This window comes from Nelumbo nucifera, chromosome 3, assembly GCF_055504915.1.
Source record: "Nelumbo nucifera cultivar China Antique chromosome 3, China Antique-T2T, whole genome shotgun sequence".
Classification (NCBI taxonomy): domain Eukaryota; kingdom Viridiplantae; phylum Streptophyta; class Magnoliopsida; order Proteales; family Nelumbonaceae; genus Nelumbo; species Nelumbo nucifera.
In genome coordinates this window covers 67,551,279-67,572,480 of record NC_142651.1, presented here as the reverse complement: position 1 = coordinate 67,572,480, position 21,202 = coordinate 67,551,279, and the positions used below count along the sequence as shown (strand labels likewise).

The 21,202-nt window shown below is 40.1% G+C and overlaps 1 protein-coding gene across 1 annotated transcript; it reads left to right on the top strand.

Annotated features, from left to right (window-relative positions):
- The first annotated feature begins 9,895 nt into the window (after positions 1–9,895).
- Positions 9,896–13,636, top strand: HERK2 (hercules receptor kinase 2). Its single transcript, XM_019196574.2, has one exon. The coding sequence runs from the start codon at positions 10,736–10,738 to the stop codon at positions 13,226–13,228; it is 2,493 nt and encodes an 830-aa protein (XP_019052119.1). The 5' UTR covers positions 9,896–10,735; the 3' UTR covers positions 13,229–13,636.
- The last annotated feature ends 7,566 nt before the right edge of the window (positions 13,637–21,202 follow it).

The following is a 21,202-nucleotide window of genomic DNA, read 5'->3' as shown; positions in this document are numbered from 1 at the left end:
TTGACATGTTCGCTTGATTGCTCCGTCATCTTGCTAGATGTCACAGTGAGTAACTTAGGCTCGTTGTGAACACACGTTGTTCCTTAATTCCATCGCAGGTTCGCGATGGCTTTGAGCTCCTTGTATGTCTGTGATGACTTATAAGTTCATCGCGGGCCCCTAGTGGCTCCCTGTGTCACCATGGGTGCTATTGTAGTTTTGGTTTGATGCCTTCATCGCAATCTCAGATGTAGGGAACCACATGTACTTAAAATTAGCCCCCCTTCTTATTGGTAAGAGTATTCTTATCAATAAGCATTCTTATGGCCGGTGTGTTTTCTTTGCTTCTTTTATCTCATGTTGTGTCATTGGTTAGGACATTATGTTTTGTATAAGTGTCGATCGTCCCTTAGGGTTGGGTGTCGCATATGAGTTTTTGTAACTGTAGCTGTGAGGGTTCAGGTTGGAGTGCTTAACTTGGTGCTTTTGTTTGATAAGACTGGTCGGTTCTTGTATGATTGCCAGCCCCCCTGTTTCTTGATAGGAAACATTTTGTCAAAAAACAAGCTTTTTGTTCGTGGTTAGATTTGATCTTTTTTAGCCCCCTTGTGTCTCGGCAAAGTGCTTTCTATCGAGAAACACTTCCAAGTGCCTACATGGGTACCTTGTGTGATTAGCGTTCGTTGGGTAACGATTCTAGCCCCCTTGTGTCTAGGCAAAGTGTTTTTTTATCAAGAAACACTTCTAAGGGTACATGCATGTGCTCTACATCATTTGGGGTCACTGGAGGGTGCTTCTAGCCCCCTATGAATGTTCAGTGTTTTCTATGAAGAAGTATTGAATCCAACTCAAGGGACGCCATCATTTGTTATGTTGGTCATATATTGTGCAACCTAGTTTTAGTTATGATTTTACTAGGTAACGTCGATTTCTAGTGGATTGTGGTTTGTTGGCAAGTGTATTAGGCTTTGTTCTCTACGACAAAATTGTTTGTTGTGGGTGTGATGATGTGGCAATTGATTTGAATTTAGTTTGCTGGTGTCCTGTGCTTTTTCCTAAGGATAATGATGTACTTATGCAACATTTTGTATTCTGGCTGAACGATGACAAATGACAGAGCAATCATTTGTTTTATCTTCCTACTATGTCGTCTTGGTTGTCAGCACGCATGAGCTCTCTGTGAAGGGTGTTGCAAGGTTGATCCATCACCTTGCGTTTGCTTTTTTGCGAAGGTATCTCCTGTTTGGTCTTAGGGTATTTCTTCCATTTGTTCCATTTGCTCGTCTTGTTCCTTGTGTGATCTATTAGGGTTTCCTTGTTTAGTGTCAATGGCTTTGCGCAAGTAGAAGAAGGTGGTGAGGGAAGAATGTCCTTTTGTGGATTTCATGTGGGAGGTGGACACAACTGAGCTGCTGTCTAAATACGAGATTGCCAAAGGGAGTGATCTTGTTAGGAGTTTTTGGCCACCCGTGCCAGTAGCGAAGGGTAAGGACGACACTTTCGATATTATTGAAGGTTGGGAACTTCTGTGTTTGTATGGGCGACAAAACTGCAAGGTGGTGTATCGGTGTATAGAGCCTAGGAGAGTGGCAACTGAGGGTTTGGCCAACTATACATCCAGGGCATCATTCGTGTTGGAGAATCCCATGTACTGTAGACTTCTATAGGATGTTGGTTTATCAAGGCTAGAGGATTGTTTCATGAATCTCCACGGAGGTAATGGAGTTGATTTCATGGAGCCATTGCTAGCGCACTGGTGCTACCGCACACATACTTATGGTGAAAGTGTTCCTAGTATACTGATACCAGTGCACGATGAGTTGGTGGTAGAGATAAAGAAGTTCAAGGAAAAAATGAACATACTTTTGCCCATGGGAAAATGACTCTTGATGGTTGGATGAGGCATTAGTTCAAGAGTTGGGGTGGTGGTGACTACATGGTGTGGATGATGGACAACCAATGTCATTTGGTTGCATTCATCCTCTACTCAGCCTCCCGATTCTTATTTCTTGGTAGCCCTGATTATGGGTTACGGAGCAAGTTGGTGCCACTTGTTGTCATGGCTATTGGCGGGCATCAGCTACCTCTTGCATCGACAACACTATTCATCAGATCATGGACCCCAGTTGCAAGTGGCGGTCATTGTATGTGTTTTCGCCATTTCTCTTTATGTTCCTCTGCAAGCGATTCGACCTTGATGTTGTGCCCCACAAGCTTTTTCCTCTCCAAGTGCGCATCACCACCCTGGACGAGTCTGAGTCATGTAAGGTTTCTTTCAATGCTTGCCGAGGGAAGCGGTGTTGAAATGCAAAGAGGGGTAAGGGTTTTGGCATCAACAAGATAGAGTCCCGGTTTTTTGACATTGGCGGCTTATTCCCTCACCCCTACATAGAGTATGTTTCTCATTCTATGCCCTTTTGTGTTGGGGTAAATGCGGTAGAAGGAGGTGACCAACAATGCGTTGTTGGTATTAACAACCCTGTAGTGGGGGCCGCCCGCTTGGTGCTATGGCCTAGGGTTGTTTGCTATTTGGATAAATCCGGTGAGGCTCAAGTCACTGCATACCAGAAAGACCATCTTCTCCACCAATTTGGTTATGGCAGCCAAGGCTCATAGTTCCTTCATTGTGAGAGTGAAGATGTGTTCTGGCAACGTCACAACAACCTTGCCTTCGTTGGGGTTTCCTACTTCCCACTAGCGGGCTATAGGCACGTGGAGGTGTGTAGTTCACTCCGTTGTGAGTACCTATGCACGTTGTTTGGTGGGTTCCAAATGTTCATGGTAGTGGAGCCACAATCGAGGCACATGATGGTTCTGTCGCTAGGTCATGCAGCGGAACGGGTTGAGGAAGGCCTTCCTAGCAGTCGTATGGGTGTGCATGTGCCAGTAGCCTAGGTTGTTTTGAAAGGAGATTATACCTAATACGGAGACCACAAATCACAGCTCCCAAGGTGAAAGTTTATACCAAATATCAGTCCTAAAATCGTCATCCAACTGAAAATGGTACAGTGTACAGGAGAAACAGATTCAACAACTCTAATTTTAGCAAATCTGCTATCCAACTAACTTGAATCAAGTGGGATGAGTGAGCCTGAATTTATTCAATGTTTTTTGTACAAAAACATAGAAAAAAATTGATAGAAATTAGTTCTTGAAAAGCCTAGGTCATGGTAGGGTTTCTTGAGAGACAAGAAAGAAAAAGAGAGATCAAGAATGTGCATAATTCAAGATTGGTTCACCCTCTTCTCTCTTTATCTTCTTATAGAGCAAGACTCCCAATCTAATTAGGAGATGATCAAAATTTGATTTAGATCATAACCTTTCTTCTTGATAAACATTATCCTCTTGGGAGGATAGATGCTCCATACCCATATTCAAGCCCAGTTTTGACCCAAATCACATGACAACTTAACTAATTATATTAGTAGTGGGCCTTAGGCCCATCTCTCTTAAAGGCTCATGTCCTTAAGTGTTGCATGGCCACTTTGGGCCAGATATTGTATGGTGTGGGATCCACAAAGGTCTCACACAAGTCAATAAGGGTTCAGCCCCACCTTTGGAAGAGATTGGGCTGAATTCACTACTTAGGGTAATAAACCCCTAAACCAATCAACATGGGCTTAGTCTAGATCCAACATGCCTAAATATTTGACCCTTAATGGATCTCACTGGTTGGCATATCAAAGGCAGCCCGATCCACTACTTAGTGCATGGCATAACTGGAAATTAGTCTAGGTTCAGTGTTTCTTCCAAACACCAAACACCCACTGCCTATGCTTTGGGTCTAACCCTAACAGTTGAGACAAATTGCTCCAACTACTTGGCAGCACAGTAGTGTCAACCTTGTTAAGATAAACTCCCCAAGTCTTTCCAATGGTTGAGAACATTCTAAAATAACATGAGTCTCATAATTCTCCAAGATCCAGGGCATAATTGGAAATTGGTCCAAGTTTAGTGTTTCTTCCAAACACCAAACACCCACTACCTATGCTTTGGGTCTAAGCCTAACAGTTGAGACAAACTACTCCAACTACTTAGCAGCACAGCAATGTCAACCTTGTCAGGATAAACTCCCCAAGTCTATCCAATGGTTGAGAACATTCTAAAGTAACACGAGTCTCATAAGTGCTTAGTTTAAGGGGTAATACACGGAAAACATATCAATATGGATATGAAACAATAATATAATTTATTCATTTACAGATAAATGTTTATGTACATCAGTTTAATTGGAGCTAAGGGCATACACTGTCTAACAACTTCAACCAATGAAAACAAGTTTCATTGTTGCATGATGGACGTGAATCCCTTTGGTATTCGGACCTAACAAATTACCATATATTAGAAAGTCATTTATTATCCATAATATAGCAAAACACAGTTGGAAGTTATATTTAATAAATGAATCATATGTTTCCACATCATGCACCCATAATTTCTTGAGTTTAGCAATAAGGGGTTGCAAGTACACATCAATATCATTTTCAAGAACATTTTGACTAGGAATGATCAATGACAAAAGCATATAACATTGTTTTATACACATCCATATGGGAAAATTATATGGAATCAAAACTAGTGGTCGTGTACTATACGTGACACTAAATGTTCTAAATGGATTTATGCCACCACTTACCAAACCAAGTGTAACTTTGCGAGGTTCAACAAAAAAGTCTGGATACTTAGCATCGAAGTCCTTCCAAGGAGAGTCAGTAGGGTATGTCATAAACCCATCCTTGATACGTTTGTTTTCATGCCAAGTTCTGAGAAAGGAAGTTTTAGTTGATATGGAAAGATGTTATAACCTTGGTTTTAAAGAAAAATGATATAGGACCTTCGCAAGAATATTTCTCTCCTTTGTAGCAAACACCCCATTAGTATTGTTCTCATGGTCACCATTTGGTTTCCATCTTTAAGCACCACACATAGAACAAATCTCATCATTACTATGTTTTTCCAAAACAACGTACAATCATTTGGACATGCATCGATCTTTTCATACTTAAGTCTATGGTTTCTCATAATCTTTTCAGTATTTATAGAAAGAGCTTGGTACTTGATTACCATCTAGGAGCACCTCTTTGAACAATTCAACCAATGCAGTGAATAACTTATTACCCCATTCATACAAATACTTTATATCAAATAGCCTCAAAATGAAGGAACGTTTTGAGAATCTTGTACACCCTGGATATAATTCTTGTTTAGCATCTTATTAGAGGTTAAAAAAATCTATCCATCTCCTAAATGCTAGGAGTGTCTCTACTTGATGATTTTTTGGAGGGTTTTAATTTTCCAAATACTTTAATGCTTTGCATATAGAACAATTTGCTCTTACCCTTATACATTGATGCTTATGATGAATCACGACCCCCTCGATACTCTGAATCTCTAAATAGGAATGTACTTCTTTGAAATCATTGTATTTGTTCTTCTTCCCGTTGTGCAGCTCGCTATGCATGTTTTTCTATATCATATGCTTTTTGTTTTGCATGTCATCGTCATATGTGTAAAGTGTTAAGACCTTACTTCTATATCTTGTCCCTCCTCATCATTATCACCATCCCTAGGCCTCGATGTTCTTATCATTTTTTATTCTTTTCTTGTTGTTGTTTCAACATCTCTTGTTCTTTGAGATGCTTTTACATTGCCTTGGAATTTTCTGTTGGGGACTTGGGGCAAAAAAACAGTATTTGGATGTCCTCTTACCAAGTGATGTTTCAAATAGGTCACACCACCACCATTCATCACTTGCCTATAAAAGTTACATTTTGTATGAAGTTGATTTCCATAAACATTTTTATCATTTCTCCAATTGATATCTTGTTCTTCTTTGTCTTTTAAGTGCCATGTGGATAACTTAAATGATCAAATTCAAAATTCCAAATATCATACTATCATAATTTATATGCATAAAAATTAATTAAAATTTAGAATTTTAGAATAATAACCGACAAAATACTTATAAATAATAAATCATAAATGTAAAAAAGTAATTAAAAAAACACTTCAAGTTTATAAAATATCATGTTGACATTTACATTTGTAAAATCCAAGTATCCGTCATATTTACGTGAATCAAATCCATATTCAATTATTAAATAAATTATCTAATTTCAATTATTATTAAACAGGTTTTCAAGTTTTACTAGGAAATCCTTTTTCCTATAATTTTTCAAACATTTTTTTCAAGTGTTATGTAATCCAATTAAACAAATAACATTTATTTTCATATATTTTTGAAGCCATAATTATGTTCACATTCAAATTATAGATCATTAGGTAAAATGTATCAATGCCTTTTTTCTATAATTTTTAAAACATTTTTAAGTGTTGTGAGCGTTGGAAAAATGGGTCACTTGCCACTTGGGTTTGGAACGGAGTCGCCACCCATCAGATTAGGAAATGGAGGTGATGGGACATCCGAAAATGGTTTTAAAATACTTTGTTTAAATAGTGACTCCAAAACATAAGGCACGGGTTCAAACCAGTGTGGGTAAGACTTGGATGGGAGAGGGAATGGTATTGAATTAAATCTGAGACTTGTCAGGCACTATCATGTAATGTAAGCATGGTCTTCAGAGTAGCAGATGCAATTAACGAAGAACAACATTAGCTAAGACGTCTGAAAAACTACATGCCGCTTTGAACTTTGTTTCTAAAACAAAATAGAGCAAAAGAGTGAAAACCATACTTAACAACTACGAGAGAGTGGTGCAGCATCAATAAGGATTATAAACTACAGATGACGACTAAGGCATTCTCAGTATAGCACAGAACAATCCTATAAACAGAAGGTAAGGAAAGAATAACAACCCTACTCTTAATCAATATTCACGCGAGAGAATCAGAAAACAGGGGATTTCGGTGGTGACCCCATTACTAACTTAAACCACGAATTTGGATCCTATACTAATTCACATCGGAAGCAACAGAAAACGAAAAGAACATAGAAAGAAGGAAATCAAGCCACTGAACGCCAGCGAAGGAAAGTAGAAAGAAATAAAACATCAACACATTTCACTGCCGTCTCTCATGGTCTGCGATTGAATATCGCATTTGAGCAAGGGAGGGTGTCAGCCGAGAAGCAAAACAAAGAAACGAAAAGAGATTTACCAGATGAAGTTGGGCTTCAACTGGGTCTGTGTTATGGCATGAATTTGGTTGGTACTGCTAGCAGCGACTGATACTGATGACAATTTCCAGGACGCAGTTCACAGAAATGATAAGGATCCGCCGGAATCCAATTGGCGACCACAACTATTCACTGCGCCGGGTTATTCTTTGTTCACCGCCGCCGTGGAGCAGGGGACGAATGGCGTTCTCTCCCTTCCAGAACTCTCCTCTCGACTCTCGTTCTTCTTGCCTCTCTCTCTCTTACTCGCTCTCTCCGCTCTTCCTTCTTCGCTCTCTCTCTCCCTTTTCTTTGCTCTCGCTCTCCCAGAGCTCTTCTAGTTCAAATCAGCCCCCACAAGATTGCCCCCACAACGTCCCACATCTCCGCCGTGTATGGAGAACATCTCCCGATGATATACGTTGTAGGGGGCAATATTGTGGGGGGCTGGTTTGATCCCAGTCTCTTTTTAAAGAACACCCAGGGGCAGTTTCACAATTTTAAGAAAAACCGAGGGTGGTGGCAGCTTTGCTCACGCGGGCCAAAAAAGGTTTAATGGATCAAATTGGGGTTTGGTTCGATGATGGGTGGTTCCGGGTTTAAAGATAAAAGAGGATTGAGATTGGTTTGATCATAAAGAGGGGTTTTGTGTCAATATGTTAGTGAGATTGGTGGAAAGGGAATCTTTCCTGATAGATGGGTAAATGGGGGTATTTTTGACTAAATTTTGACAGGGTGGGGTTTTTGGAGGCCCTGAGTTGTTTGGTGGGGTAGGATTGGGCCAAATAGGCCTAGATCAAAAAAATCTGGAAAAGGTTTGATTCGGCTAGTTTGGGGGGCTTGGAACGGAATCTAGGTGTAATTAAGGGGCAAACAGGGTCTGTTTTGGATGAAACTTCTCAAGGTAGGGTTTTTCGATAGTTTGAGGTGAATGGAAAAATCAGATCGGGTCAAATGGGTTCAGATCGAAAGGACTTGGGTTTCGGCCAATCTGGAGCCTTGAAAAATCTTGGTATGGCTGAAGGTAAATGGGGGGTATTTTTAGTGAAAATTGGTAGGGTGAAGTTTTTGGGGGTTTTGGACTGATTAGTAGGTTAGATCAGCCTAAATGAGCCCTGATCTAGCAAATCTGGAAAAGGGCTTGATTTGATCGATTTGGAGCCTTAAAATTGAATCTTAGTGTGATGGAGGGGTAAGCAAAGGTGTTTTGGGATGAATTTTTATAGGTGGATGTTTGGAGGTGTCCAAGATATGATGGAGATGTCTGATTAGTCTTGGAGAGTCAAGATCATAGGAATTTATGTCAAATGGATGTTTTGGAACGAAATCTTGGCTTGATAGAAGGGCAAGCGAGGGAATCTAGGGCTGAAGCTTTATGGGCAGGTGTTTTGATGTGTTCAGAGTTTAATGGTGTGGTATGATTGGTTTGAATGTGTCAAGATCAAGGGAATTTGGGTTCTAAGCATTTTAGGCTAATGAGAGAGGTTGAAATGGAATCTCGATTTGACGGGTGGATGAACAGGGGAATCTTGAGTTCAAATTTTGTGGGTAGGTATTTTGAGAAGTTTTGTGTCTGATGATCGTGTCAGATCTAACAGTTGAGGTGTAAGTGGGGGTCGATTGGGGCCATCGGATCGGTATCGAGAAGGTTTAACGGTGAATCTAAGGGCTTTTGGGGTAAAAGTTGGGATTTTTGGGTGTTTCAGAAGGATCGAAAGGGTATGATCGGACATTCGAGGTAAATTGGAGGTTCAAGTGGCAGACCGAGCAAAAATCGGGTGCTGGCAAGTGTTATTAAAAAATATGGTTTTGTAATTGTTTTAAACATTTTTCAAGTGTTATTTAATCCAATTAAACAATTATTGAATCAGATAATTATGCAACATTTGAAATTCAATTATGTAACAATTATTTAATCAAACATTTTCTATAGCTTTTAAACAATTATTTATTCTTATTGAAACTAATTTTTATTTTGAAAATTACAACAAAAATATAAAATAAATATGTAACCGAAAATCTAAATAACTCTATGGATATTGTAGATCATCCATAGATTTACAACATAGTAAGCATTTATAGTTAGATCACGATAAAAATTAGAAAAAATAAATATTTTTTGTTCAAAAGTAAAACTTACAAAAAAATAAAACAAAATAAATATTTTAGATGAGATTTCTATAAAAAAAAAGGATAATGGTAGATCAACCATAGATGGTAAATCTTTATGGTTAAATCACACAAAATAATGAAAAAAAGAATAAATATTATTATTTTCCAAAAATTACAAAAAAAAGTATAAACATCTTACAAGAAATTTCAATAAATCATATAAATATACTTACTTATACCACAAAAAATGTAACATTTTCAATAAAAGGGATTAGATCAACTTAAATAGAAGTGTTTCTAACCATCCAAACAAAACACAAAATATTATCAAAGAAAGTGGAAAAACCATACCTATGTTCCCCCTTTTGAAGCAAATTGGAAAAACTTCTAAGATCTAAAATATTTGCGGTTGTTTTGGAGATTTTTGATAAAATTTGCAATCTAGTTTTTTTTTTTTTTCTTCGAGGCGACCCATGGTTGTTAATTGGTGACATGCAATCTAGTAAACAAGTGTTTTGCTCCTTGGTATTTTAAAGGGCAATAATGGCCAAAGCAAGGTAATAAATAAGAGAGAATACAGGGGTAATTTCGGAATACTAATAAAATATGTCCTGTTAGTGTTTATCATGTTCGGGACAATAGCATGTGCCCCACCCCTCAAAATAATGGAGGTCTATCACTGGCAGCCCCAGCTGCCGCACTAAACTAATTAAAAAAAATGAAATAGAGTGATCGGATTAAGTAATTTTGTGAGCAAAAGTTAAAAGAAGTAGTGGAAGCTAGATTTGTTGTGGCTCCATCAAAGACTCTTTGCTCTGTTAAAAAAAGGGAGAGAGGGAGAGAGAAAGAGGCATATATCATGATCTCATGTCCAGAAGGTTCAACTTGTTATCTTTTCTCTGGTCTTTTCAGACTCATTGATAAGGCAAAGCAAGATTGATCAGTTAGTTCATTGGCGTGTTGTTTTTAGAGATTTTTTTTTTTTCAAGGGTTTGGCTGCTTCTTTTCTCGGCTCTTCTGGGTTCAGATCTGCAAGTTCTTTTCGGAAGGAAAGGAAAGAAATCTGTTATCTTGATCGAAGATTGGCTGATAACTGAAGGAGTTAAGCTGGGTTTATAGTATTCGGTGCAAATACAGGAAAAGGAAAAACCCAGATGGATTTACCGGAGATAAGTTCACGTTTCTGCTGAAACCTGAATTTCTATTGTTCATGTTCTTTGTTCATTCATTCATTCATTCATTCATTATGTAGAAAATCAGATTTGAAGATTGGCATGGTAGATTAGATAGAGATTTTCCTCATCTGGGTTTTTGGAGAACTTCGTATTTAAGTTTGTTAAAAAGGAAAATTCCAGTTAGTGGAGATAAAGTTGTTTGACTGATTCATAAGTTGAGTTTTCTTACATATGCCTTTTTCTTGAACTTTAATTGGTTCGACGTAAGGTTTTCTTTTTCTACCATTTTTTCCTTTCAGTAGTCATAGAGAAAACCCCAACTTGTGGCTTAACTTCTTCCTAAGAAGCCCTAAGGATGGGGGTTTTGGGTCTGATTTGTCTGGTCTGCATTTCTATTTTGGTTCGAACTGGAGAAGCTGAGAAGAAATCGTTTCTGATAGATTGTGGTACGAATTCCACAATCAATGTCAATGGTAGGTCATGGGTCGGTGATATGGTCCCCGATAACAACGTCACCCTCGGTTCTCCAGGGATTGCAGCTTTGAATGACACAGCCTCTGAAAGTTCAATCTATGACAAATTGTATAAGTCTGCACGGGTATTCCCTGAAAATTCCAATTATACAATTCCGGTGGATCCCGGCAACTATTTTTTTAGGCTCCATTTCCATCCGTTCTCTTTTGAGAACTACAATATGAGTGAGTCTTTGTTCGATGTTACAGCAAACAGTCTAAAGCTATTGTCTGAGTTCAGTGTCATAGGGGAAATTTCATGGAGGAAGCCGAATTCATTATCCTTGGTGAAAGAATACTTCTTTAATGTCATTTCAAATGAGATTGTTATCAGGTTCACACCCACCAAAGGATCATTTGCTTTCGTCAATGCAATTGAAGTTATTCCGGTTACCAACAAACTGTTTGAGGACTCTGTAAGTAAAGTAGGTGGAAATGGAGCAAAAAGCAGCTTGAATTTGGTTGGATTGGGGATTGAAACCATGTATAGATTGAATGTTGGAGGTCCTGAGCTTTTACCTAACCAGGATCAGAATCTTTCTAGAAGCTGGGCACAAGACTTCAACTACATGTTCATTCCAATGGATGGGTCTGAAATGAGAAACAAATCAACCATTTCTTATTCATCCACAAATGATTCTTTGATTGCACCTCTTCAAGTGTATGAAACAGCAAGATCCATGGTCAATGCTGAAGTCCTGGAGAAGAGGATCAACATGTCATGGAAATTTGATGTGGATCCTAACTTTGATTATTTAATCCGCTTACATTTCTGTGAACTTCAGTATGACAAGGCAAACCAGCGGATCTTCAGGATCTACATAAACAACAGTACTGCAGCACAGAACTTTGATGTATTTGTTCGTGCAAGGGGAATGAATAAGGCATATCATCAGGATTACCTTGAAACGTTGTCCTCACAGATCAAAAGCCTTTGGATTCAACTGGGACCTGAGACAGCTGCAGGTGCTGCAGGGACTGATGCACTCCTGAATGGATTGGAGATTTTCAAGCTTAGTAGAAATGGGAATCTTGCTTATGTATCAGAGAGATCTGGTCCAAGTGGGAGTGCAGGGAAAGGCAAAACTACAACAAGTTGGATTCTTTGGTTAGGTATTGGAGCAGGTGTAGCTTCAACAGCTTTTCTTGCAGCTTTATGTACCCTATTCTTCTGTTTGTGCAAGCGGAGGAGAAAAATGTGTCGTACTAAAACCAATCCTTCTGGATGGCGCCCACTTTCCCTCCATGGTAGCATTGTAAACAGCACTACTGATGCCAAGGGATCCAAATTATTAGGGGGTAATCCGAATCTAAATGGATCCATGGTTTCTATTAGAACTGGCAGGCGGTTCACACTGGCAGAGATACGAACTGCAACAAATAATTTTGATGAATCATTGGTAATTGGAGTTGGAGGGTTTGGGAAGGTTTACAAGGGTGAAATTGATGATGGTATCCTGGCAGCAATCAAGCGGGCCAATCCACAATCTGAGCAGGGCCTGGCAGAATTTGAGACAGAGATTGAAATGCTATCAAAACTCAGGCATAGGCACCTGGTTTCCATGATTGGATTCTGTGATGAACACAATGAAATGATCTTGGTGTATGAGTATATGGCAAATGGAACCCTTAGGAGTCATCTCTTTGGAAGTGATCTCCCACCATTAACATGGAAGCAGCGACTGGAAGTGTGCATTGGTGCTGCTCGTGGACTTCATTACCTTCACACAGGGGCAGAAAGGAGTATAATCCACAGGGACGTTAAAACAACCAACATACTGTTGGATGATAACTTTGTTGCAAAGATGGCTGACTTTGGGTTGTCGAAAACAGGTCCTTCCTTAGAACATACCCATGTTAGCACTGCAGTAAAAGGAAGCTTTGGGTACCTTGATCCTGAATACTTTCGAAGACAACAATTGACTGAAAAGTCTGATGTTTATTCCTTTGGTGTAGTGCTGTTTGAAGTTGTCTGTGCACGTCCAGTTATCAATCCAAGCTTGCCAAAAGACCAGATCAATCTTGCAGAATGGGCACTCCACTGGCAAAAGCAACGATCACTTGAGACCATTGTGGATCCACGACTTGAAGGGAATTACTCCCCAGAATCATTAAAGAAATTTGGGGAGATTGCAGAGAAATGCCTTGCTGATGAAGGGAAGAACCGCCCCACGATGGGAGATGTCTTGTGGAACTTGGAGTATGTCTTGCAACTGCATGAAGCTTCAATGCGCAGAAAAGTTAGTAATGACTCATTTTCAAGCTGTAGTGTTCCTGGTCCTGGGACTCTAGAGGAGGGAGAGGAGGTAGTGCGAGAACCCAGCAAGTCAATGTGAAACCACCTGAAATGGAGAACTATCGACCAGACAAATCAGCAGATTGGGTTGTTAGGTCAGAATTGAATTCTGGCAGCTTGTTCATCAACAAGGCAGATGAAGACCAGGGATAGTTTTGGTTGCAGTCATTCAGAGGTCTACGTTCTCTTGAGTTAGTTCTACTTAAATCCATAGAAACCATCAAGATCTTACTGTATAAATCTATTACCTACTAGAGAGAGAGATTTGAGAAGAAACTTTGATGGTGCAAAATTTGTTATCTATGTTGTTATTCATTTGTTTGTACTCCTATTTGTTGAGGTCCTTCCCTATCAAGGTCTCATTGATAACAGTTGGATATTGTATCAGTGGTTCAATGTTTCGGGCAACTAAAAAAATATACAGTGTTCTGCTTGTTTCTATGGATCATGAACGATTTCTGTGGATAGCTAGTGCAATGTTATATATATATCTTATTATTTGGTGCAGGCTAAATATAAACTTTTGTCTTGTGGAATAGAGTTCATGCATTGAAAATATGTTGCAATGTATCCTAAGTTGAAGGGAATAAAACCCCATATCTGGGCTCAAATGCCACCGTCGTTCCTAACTACTGATCACAGACCCAACAGCGTCATTTAAAAAGAGCAGACATGCTGTTAGATATTGAAAGAGTGTGTAGAGATATTTGAATGTATAATTGCCACTATTCTAACATAGAACATAATCATGATGTTCTATTAAATTAGCATTAAGGTTGTAATATTAGGCCTCATTTGTGTCTCAGTAAATGACTTATTTGGATAAATGCAATTATCGGGCAAGTGTTTTTTGGAAAATACTTAGATAAGAATACTTACAAGTATTCTTTTATTTGTTAGATAAAAGTGTATAATGATTGATTTATCCAAAAAAGTGACATTATTGAATGGATAATATTATCCGATCACGTATCAGAAAATAAATGTAGATTTATTTCTTTTTCATGGAACCTACCAATAACTTACCCGCCCCTTTCTTCCTAGAAAACAAAGAAGGCCTTAGAGTCCATGAATGGGTGGTAATCAAATAAGCATGTAACTTGCTATCTTCTTTAGAAAGTGAGATAAAAGGAAAGGGAAAGAAAAGAGAAAAATGAGAGGAGAAAAAGAGAACTGGTATGAAAGAGAAAATCAGGCCATGTTTGGTTCGCTGCTCTGGGCCTCATTCTCTTAATTCTTGCTCATTCTAGGCTAGAATGGGCAAGAATGATTAATATTAGAGTGTTTGGTTACAAAAGTTTTGGCAACAACCAAATTCTTTTTAGAATGAAAAATCAGCCTCATAGCACAAAAATTGACTAACTTGCAGCATGAAAAATAATCATGCCCCATCTTTCTCAATTTATTCCTTGAGGAAACTCTACCTATAAAATTGTTGTCATAGATGTTTACTTTTGTAAAAGCACTTTTACAAAAGTACTTTTACGAAAGTATTTTTATAAAATTACTTTTACATGAAAGAACTTTTATGAAAGCACTTTTACGAAAATACTTTTACATGAAAGCACTTTTATGGAAGTACTATTACAAAGCACTTTTACAAAAGTACTTTTATAAAAGCACTTTTACGGAAGTACTTTTATAAAAGCACTTTTACGGAAGTACTTTTATAAAAGCACTTTTACGGAAGTACTTTTATAAAAGAACTTTTACGAAAGCACTTTTATAAAAGTACTTTACTAAAGCACTTTTACAACAGTACTTTTATAAAAGCACATTATACTTTATAAAAACACTTATGAAAGTACTTTTATGAAAGCACTTTTACAAAACTACTTTTATAAAAGCACTTTATGAAAGTACTTTTATTGAAGTACTTTTATAAAAGCACTTTTACAAAAGTACTTTTATGAAGTAATTTTATGAAAGTACTTTTATGGAAGTACTTTTACGAAAGCACTTTTATAAAATCACTTGCGAAAGTACTTTTATAAAAGCACTTTTATCGAAGTACTTTTATGAAAGTACTTTTATGGAAGTACTTTTTACGAAAACACTTTTATGAAAGTACTTTTATAAAAGCACTTTTATGGAAGTACTTATGAAAGCACTTTTATAGAAGTACTTTTACAAAAGCACTTTTGGAAAGCACTTTTATAAAAGCACTTTTATGAAAGTACTTTTATAAAAGCACTTTTATGGAAGTACTTTTATGAAAGTAGTTTTATAAAAGCACTTTTACGGAAGTACTTTTACAAAACATCTATGCCAATTGGTAAACATTGTCTATTGGAGATCTAGGCTAGTGGTTTGTGAATACCGACAATTTTTTTTGAAGAATGAAAATGAGCAACATAGGACACTTGTCAATCTGAAAAGAATTTAATTTTAGGAAAAAAATGTTTGGTTCATAAAAATATTTTCTCATTCTACGTATTTTTATCCATTATTTTCCATTTTAGAATTTCATCTTGGGTAAAAATGAGAAAGAATGAGAATTGAACCAAATATGGCCTCAGTTTCCTACCTATGCCTAACTTCTATTTATAATGAAAATCATGACATAAAAGGACTTCATTGCCCTGCTTAATACATTTTGAGTAAACAAGACTGTTCTACCCATTTCAAGACTCTTTATGTTATTTCTAACACTCCCTCTCAAGCTGGAGGATATATATCATTACAACTCTTGCTTGTTATAAATATAATCCATCTTTGCCCAACTCAAAGTATTACAGTTATTTGAGATCAAGTTAGCAAATAATAAAACCTGAAGAAAAGAAAAACAAACACATAAGGCACATAAGAACTTTATAGAGGTTCAGCAAACTCTGCTTACGTCCTCTACTTCAAACTACCACTAAGGATTTCTACTTACTAGCTAGACTTCTTGGGCTCCAACAAAGCCTTTTACACTAGCAAGACTTTATGGGTAACTACAATACTTGAACCAATTGGACTTTGTGGTTGCCAACCTAACGTAAACTAATAGGGCTTTTGGGTGCCTATCAGACTTTGTAGTTGGGCTTAATAGAGGTGCCGATAAGATTTTAATGGTGTTCAAAAACTTTGAACACCTACTTACTCAAAGATACTTCTTTCTTTAGCACAAGAGCATATTGACAAGCAAGAGAAGCCTCTAGATAGGAGGTATATCTAATAATACAAGCTCAAACTATTCAGTTGCTAGAGTTCTCAATAGATTCTTAGCTCAGTGAAGAGACTTCCAATAGATGGGTGTGACTGTACAAGCTCAAAAATTTCTCAACTTTGCTCACCTCGAACATTATTAAAACTCAAGGATCTCATTAACAAAATGACTATAGCTAGCTTCCTCTCTTTGAAAACAACTATATAAACTACATGCATGGCAAGTTCAGGTTGTTTCTCATAAGCCTTGATTCAATTTCTTGCTTCTTGATTTAAATTACATAGAACTCCTTTATTTATAGGGGTTTGGGGGGCAAGTGACCATTTTCTAGTTGTTGGAGGGATTTGTCCTTCCTTGGAAATGATTTGAAATTTCCCCAACATGTTGGAAGGCCATAGATGGCAATACGCGTTAGAGCCTCCAAACAATCAAATTTCTTCAAAGTATCCAACTATTAGTTTTGCTAGTTAGCTACTTGAAGAAGGAAGGAATCTTTTTCTCTCTTAGTCAATTGGTTCCTCCTTATCAATCAACTAGTATCACTTGAACTTAATCTATTTAGGTTAGTCAACTATGTTTTTTTTTTGTATAGTTGACTAGTCTTTTCAGATATGGCATATTTCATTCCTTGGTTGTCATAGTTAGTTGACTATATTTTCTGGGGTAGTTGATTATACTTCATAGACTTAACATTTTATCCTTTGGTTGTTGTAGTTAATTAACTATGTTGTCTGGTGTAGTCGATTGTGCTTCACCGTTAGGCTAAACTTGCCTAATTGACAACACAACACTTAAACAATGGAGGTTCTAATCCAAAGGTTTGGGAGATCTTTTTCATTGGTTTTGAAAATTTTATTTTTATGATTGTAATATCTTGTTTATGCTTAGGAAATCTTAGGAACAAAACACATTTAGTTAATGGTTTCTAAGGTTTATTATATTGAACTTAGTCTTGTTGAGCATTTAAAATTGCATCATGCAACTGATTACATCAAGTCCTTAAAATATAAATACAATTTGAGCACAACTTGATGTAGTCTTCTTCTCAATGAAATATTGTAGCAGATGTCCTTTGAGCAGCTTCCCTTCCCCCCTATCGAGACAACTTTCGCCGAACCAACCGTTGTCCCTTTGGCGACCAGTCAGAACCAGCCTGATGACTTGATGCAATGCATGCAGGCAATGCAAGCCCAAATGCAGCAGTTCCAGCAACATCAGCTCCATCAGCAACAAGTACTACACCACATTTCTCAGTGTCACTATCAATAGCAGTTCCCCCAACTGCCTCTGAACCAACCACAGCTCCCACCTCGGCACCCTGCTCCGAAGCCGGTCAAGCCCTCACCTCAGGGCGAGCGCCTTCACCGAGGGGAAGCCTCCCAACTTCAGAACCCCTCCAGGAGCCAAGCCTCATCCGCGGGCAGGAGGGAAAGACTAATTACCCATGCCTCGCAGCTTGCCGGCGGATCAGGAACCTCCTTGCCGATCAAGTCAGCACCTCGGCATTCTAAGTTCGAGCTCCCGCTCGTAGAGAACCAATTCGGTGTCCTGGCCGCGGACTACCAATAGTCCAGGCCGATCGAGCTCGGCAACACCGAGGCAAGTAGCGCAAATACCAGGCCTTCTAAGCAGCAGCGAAGACGCCGGCGAATTCGCCGAACTACCACCCGCATCCTGCCCGAGCTCCGAGGTAAAGAAGAAACAAGCTCAGACGAGATGAAAGTTGCCCCTATTCTTTTAGTTCCTTCCCCCCTGTCATCAGAACTCCTTGCGGTTTCCATGCCCAAAGATTTCAAACTCCCGCCCCTAGACAAGTATGATAGGTCCTTTGACCCCAATGACCACGTCGATGCTTTCCAGTCCCAAATGCACTTGGCGAGAGCCAGCGAGTCCTGCATGTGTGTGGCCTTCACTACCACCTTCAGGGGAGTGGCCCGCACCTGGTACAGGAACCTGGCCCCCGGGTCGATAAGAAGCTGGACCCAGTTCATGCAAGTCTTCACCGCGCACTTCGTTACCAGCAAGCGGTGTCCCCAAACCGAGATAGTCCAGAGGGAAGGAGAATCCATCAAGGGCTATGTCAAACGGTTCAATGATGCGTGCTTGCAGATACCGCGCCTAGACCCCGCGGTACAGCTCACGGCAGCCAAGAGGGGCGTAACACACAAGGAGTTCAAGTGTTACTTGGTAGTCAACTAGCCCGCGACCGTAGCTGAATTCCTCAAGCTCGCGGACAAATTCATAAGAACAGAGGAGGAGATCAATCAAAGGACTGAAAGCGGGATCGAAAAAAGGAAGAGGGAAGGCAAACCCTCCAACCCAGATGACAGGAGAAGGAAAGACCCACCTCGGGGGACAAAGCCAAGCCAGTCGTTCCGAGCTCCCTTATCAGGTCGGACGGACTACACGCCCTTGAACGTGAAGCGGGTCGAGATCTTAATGACGATCAAAGACGCCCCCGTACGTGAAGTGGCCACCTCGTCTGAAGGGAAACCCGAACGAGAGGAATAAAAACTTGTACTGCAGTTTCCATAGAGATCACGGTCATAGCACCGAACATTGTAATAATCTCCGCGACGAGATAGAAGAACTTATCCGTCGTGGGTACCTAAAGAATTTTGTACAGCATAATAATAATAATAATAGTAATAAAACAGGTTGGCAGGGAGAGCACAATAGAGATGCTCCCGAGTACAATAGCCGGCCAGCTGAACCATAGAAGCAGCCCCCGGAAGAAAGACCAGTTCGGGGAATAATCCACGTGATCGTTGGAGGATCGATCGTAGCAAGATGCACCTCGGCAGCAGCTTGGGCATCAACTCGGGAGGCCGCCAAAGAAGAACAAAATCCCCCAAAGCGGCCTAGGACGGAAGAACCCATATTCTTCACCGAAGATGATGCGTGCGGGGTCCACTACCCCCACGACAATACACTTGTCATAAAGGTAAAGTTCAACAACTTCGAAGTCCAGCGCATACTCGTTGACTCCGGCAACAGACATCCTTTTTAAAGCAGCCTTCGACAAACTCCAGTTCCGAGAGAATGACTTGAAACCCACGAACACCCCGCTGGTCAGCTTCAGCGGAGAAGAGGTCAGACTCCTGGGAAAGGTCACAGTACCCATGGAAGTCGGCACATGGCCTAGTACGGTAAGACTCAGTCATGATTTTTTGGTGGTCGCGACCCCCTCCCCCTACAACGCCATAGTAGGTCGGCCAATCACCCATGCTTTAAAGGTCGTGGTGTCTACTTACTATTTGGCCATGAAGTTCCCAACGGACTTCGGCATCGGGATAGTGCGGGGCAACCAGCTCGAGTCCTGTAAGTGCTACGTCGCCGCCCTCAAGGGAAAAGCCAAGGTAACTGGCAACCTCGAACTGGAGCGACCCGTGGAACAAAACGAGGAGCGAGCTGCACCAACAGAGGAAACTGTTCTCATCTCTGCCTCGGCAAAAGACCCCGCCAGATTACTTCAGGTTAGAGCATCCCTAGAATAACCCTTGTGGCCCGAACTAGTACGCTTCTTACTCAATAACTTAGATGCTTTTGCTTGGTCCGCGGCAGAAATGCCCGGCATAGACCCTAAGCTCATAACTCACAAGCTCAATACTGACCCTGTAGTTAGACCCATTAGACAGAAGAAACGCAACTTAGCCCTAGAGTGCTGGAGGGCAGTCGATGAGGAGGATGAGAAGCTCCTCGCAGCAGAATTTATAAGGGAAGTTCATTACCCAAGCTGTGTGGCCAACCCTGTTCTGGTAAAAAAGGCAAACGGCAAGTGGCACATGTGCGTCGACTACACCGACCTAAACCGAGCTTGCCCAAAAGATTGTTTCCCCCTCCCCAGGATCGACCGCCTAGTGGACGCGACCTCGGGACACGAGTTGCTAAGCTTCCTGGATACCTACTCGGGCTACAACCAAATCAGGATGGACCCGGCCGACGAGGAAAAAACCGCCTTCATAACCGAGTTCGGCCTATACTACTACAAGGCTATGCCCTTCGGAATGAAAAATGCTGAGACAACCTTTCAAAGGCTTGTGAATAAGCTGTTTCAACCCTTAATTGGCACAAAGATATAATGTTTTGTAGACGACATGATCGTCAAGACACAATTTTCGCATGAACTAATACAAGACTTGCATTCTGTCTTTCAAATTCTGCGTCAATTTAGCATGAAACTAAACCCAAACAAGTGTGTCATCGGGGTCACCTCGGGTAAGTTCCTAGGGTACATCATCAACCGGCGCGGTATTGAGGCCAACCCGGACAAAATAAAAGCCATCCTAGATACGAGACCACCCCGAAAAGTGAAAGAGATTCAGAGGCTAAACGGCAGAATAGCCACTCTGAGTCGTTTCATGTCTAAGTCAACAGACCGTTTCCTGCCCTTCTTCAAGGCAATAAAAGGCAAAGGGTTCGAGTGGAACCCGAAATGCCAGCTCGCATTTGACGAGCTCAAAAAATACCTCGCTAGTATCCTAGTGTTGATCCGGCCCGAAGAGGGCGATGTTTTAGAACTGTACCTCTCGGCAAGCGACGAAGTGGTCAGTTCGGTACAGGTAAAAGAAGCAGATCGGATCCAACGACCCATCTACTATGTTAGTAAAATATTGTAGGGAGCAGAAACAAGATATCCGGAGATAGAAAAGCTAGCCTATGCGCTGGTTATTATGGCCCACAAACTCCGCCCATATTTCCAAGCCCATACCATCATTGTCCTCACCGACAAACCCTTGAGGCAAGTATTACTCAGGCCCGATGTCTCTGATCGATTGACGAAGTGGGCCATTGAACTCAGTGAGTACGACCTCCAGTACAAGCCACGAACCGCTATCAAAGCCCAAGCCTTGGCGGATTTTG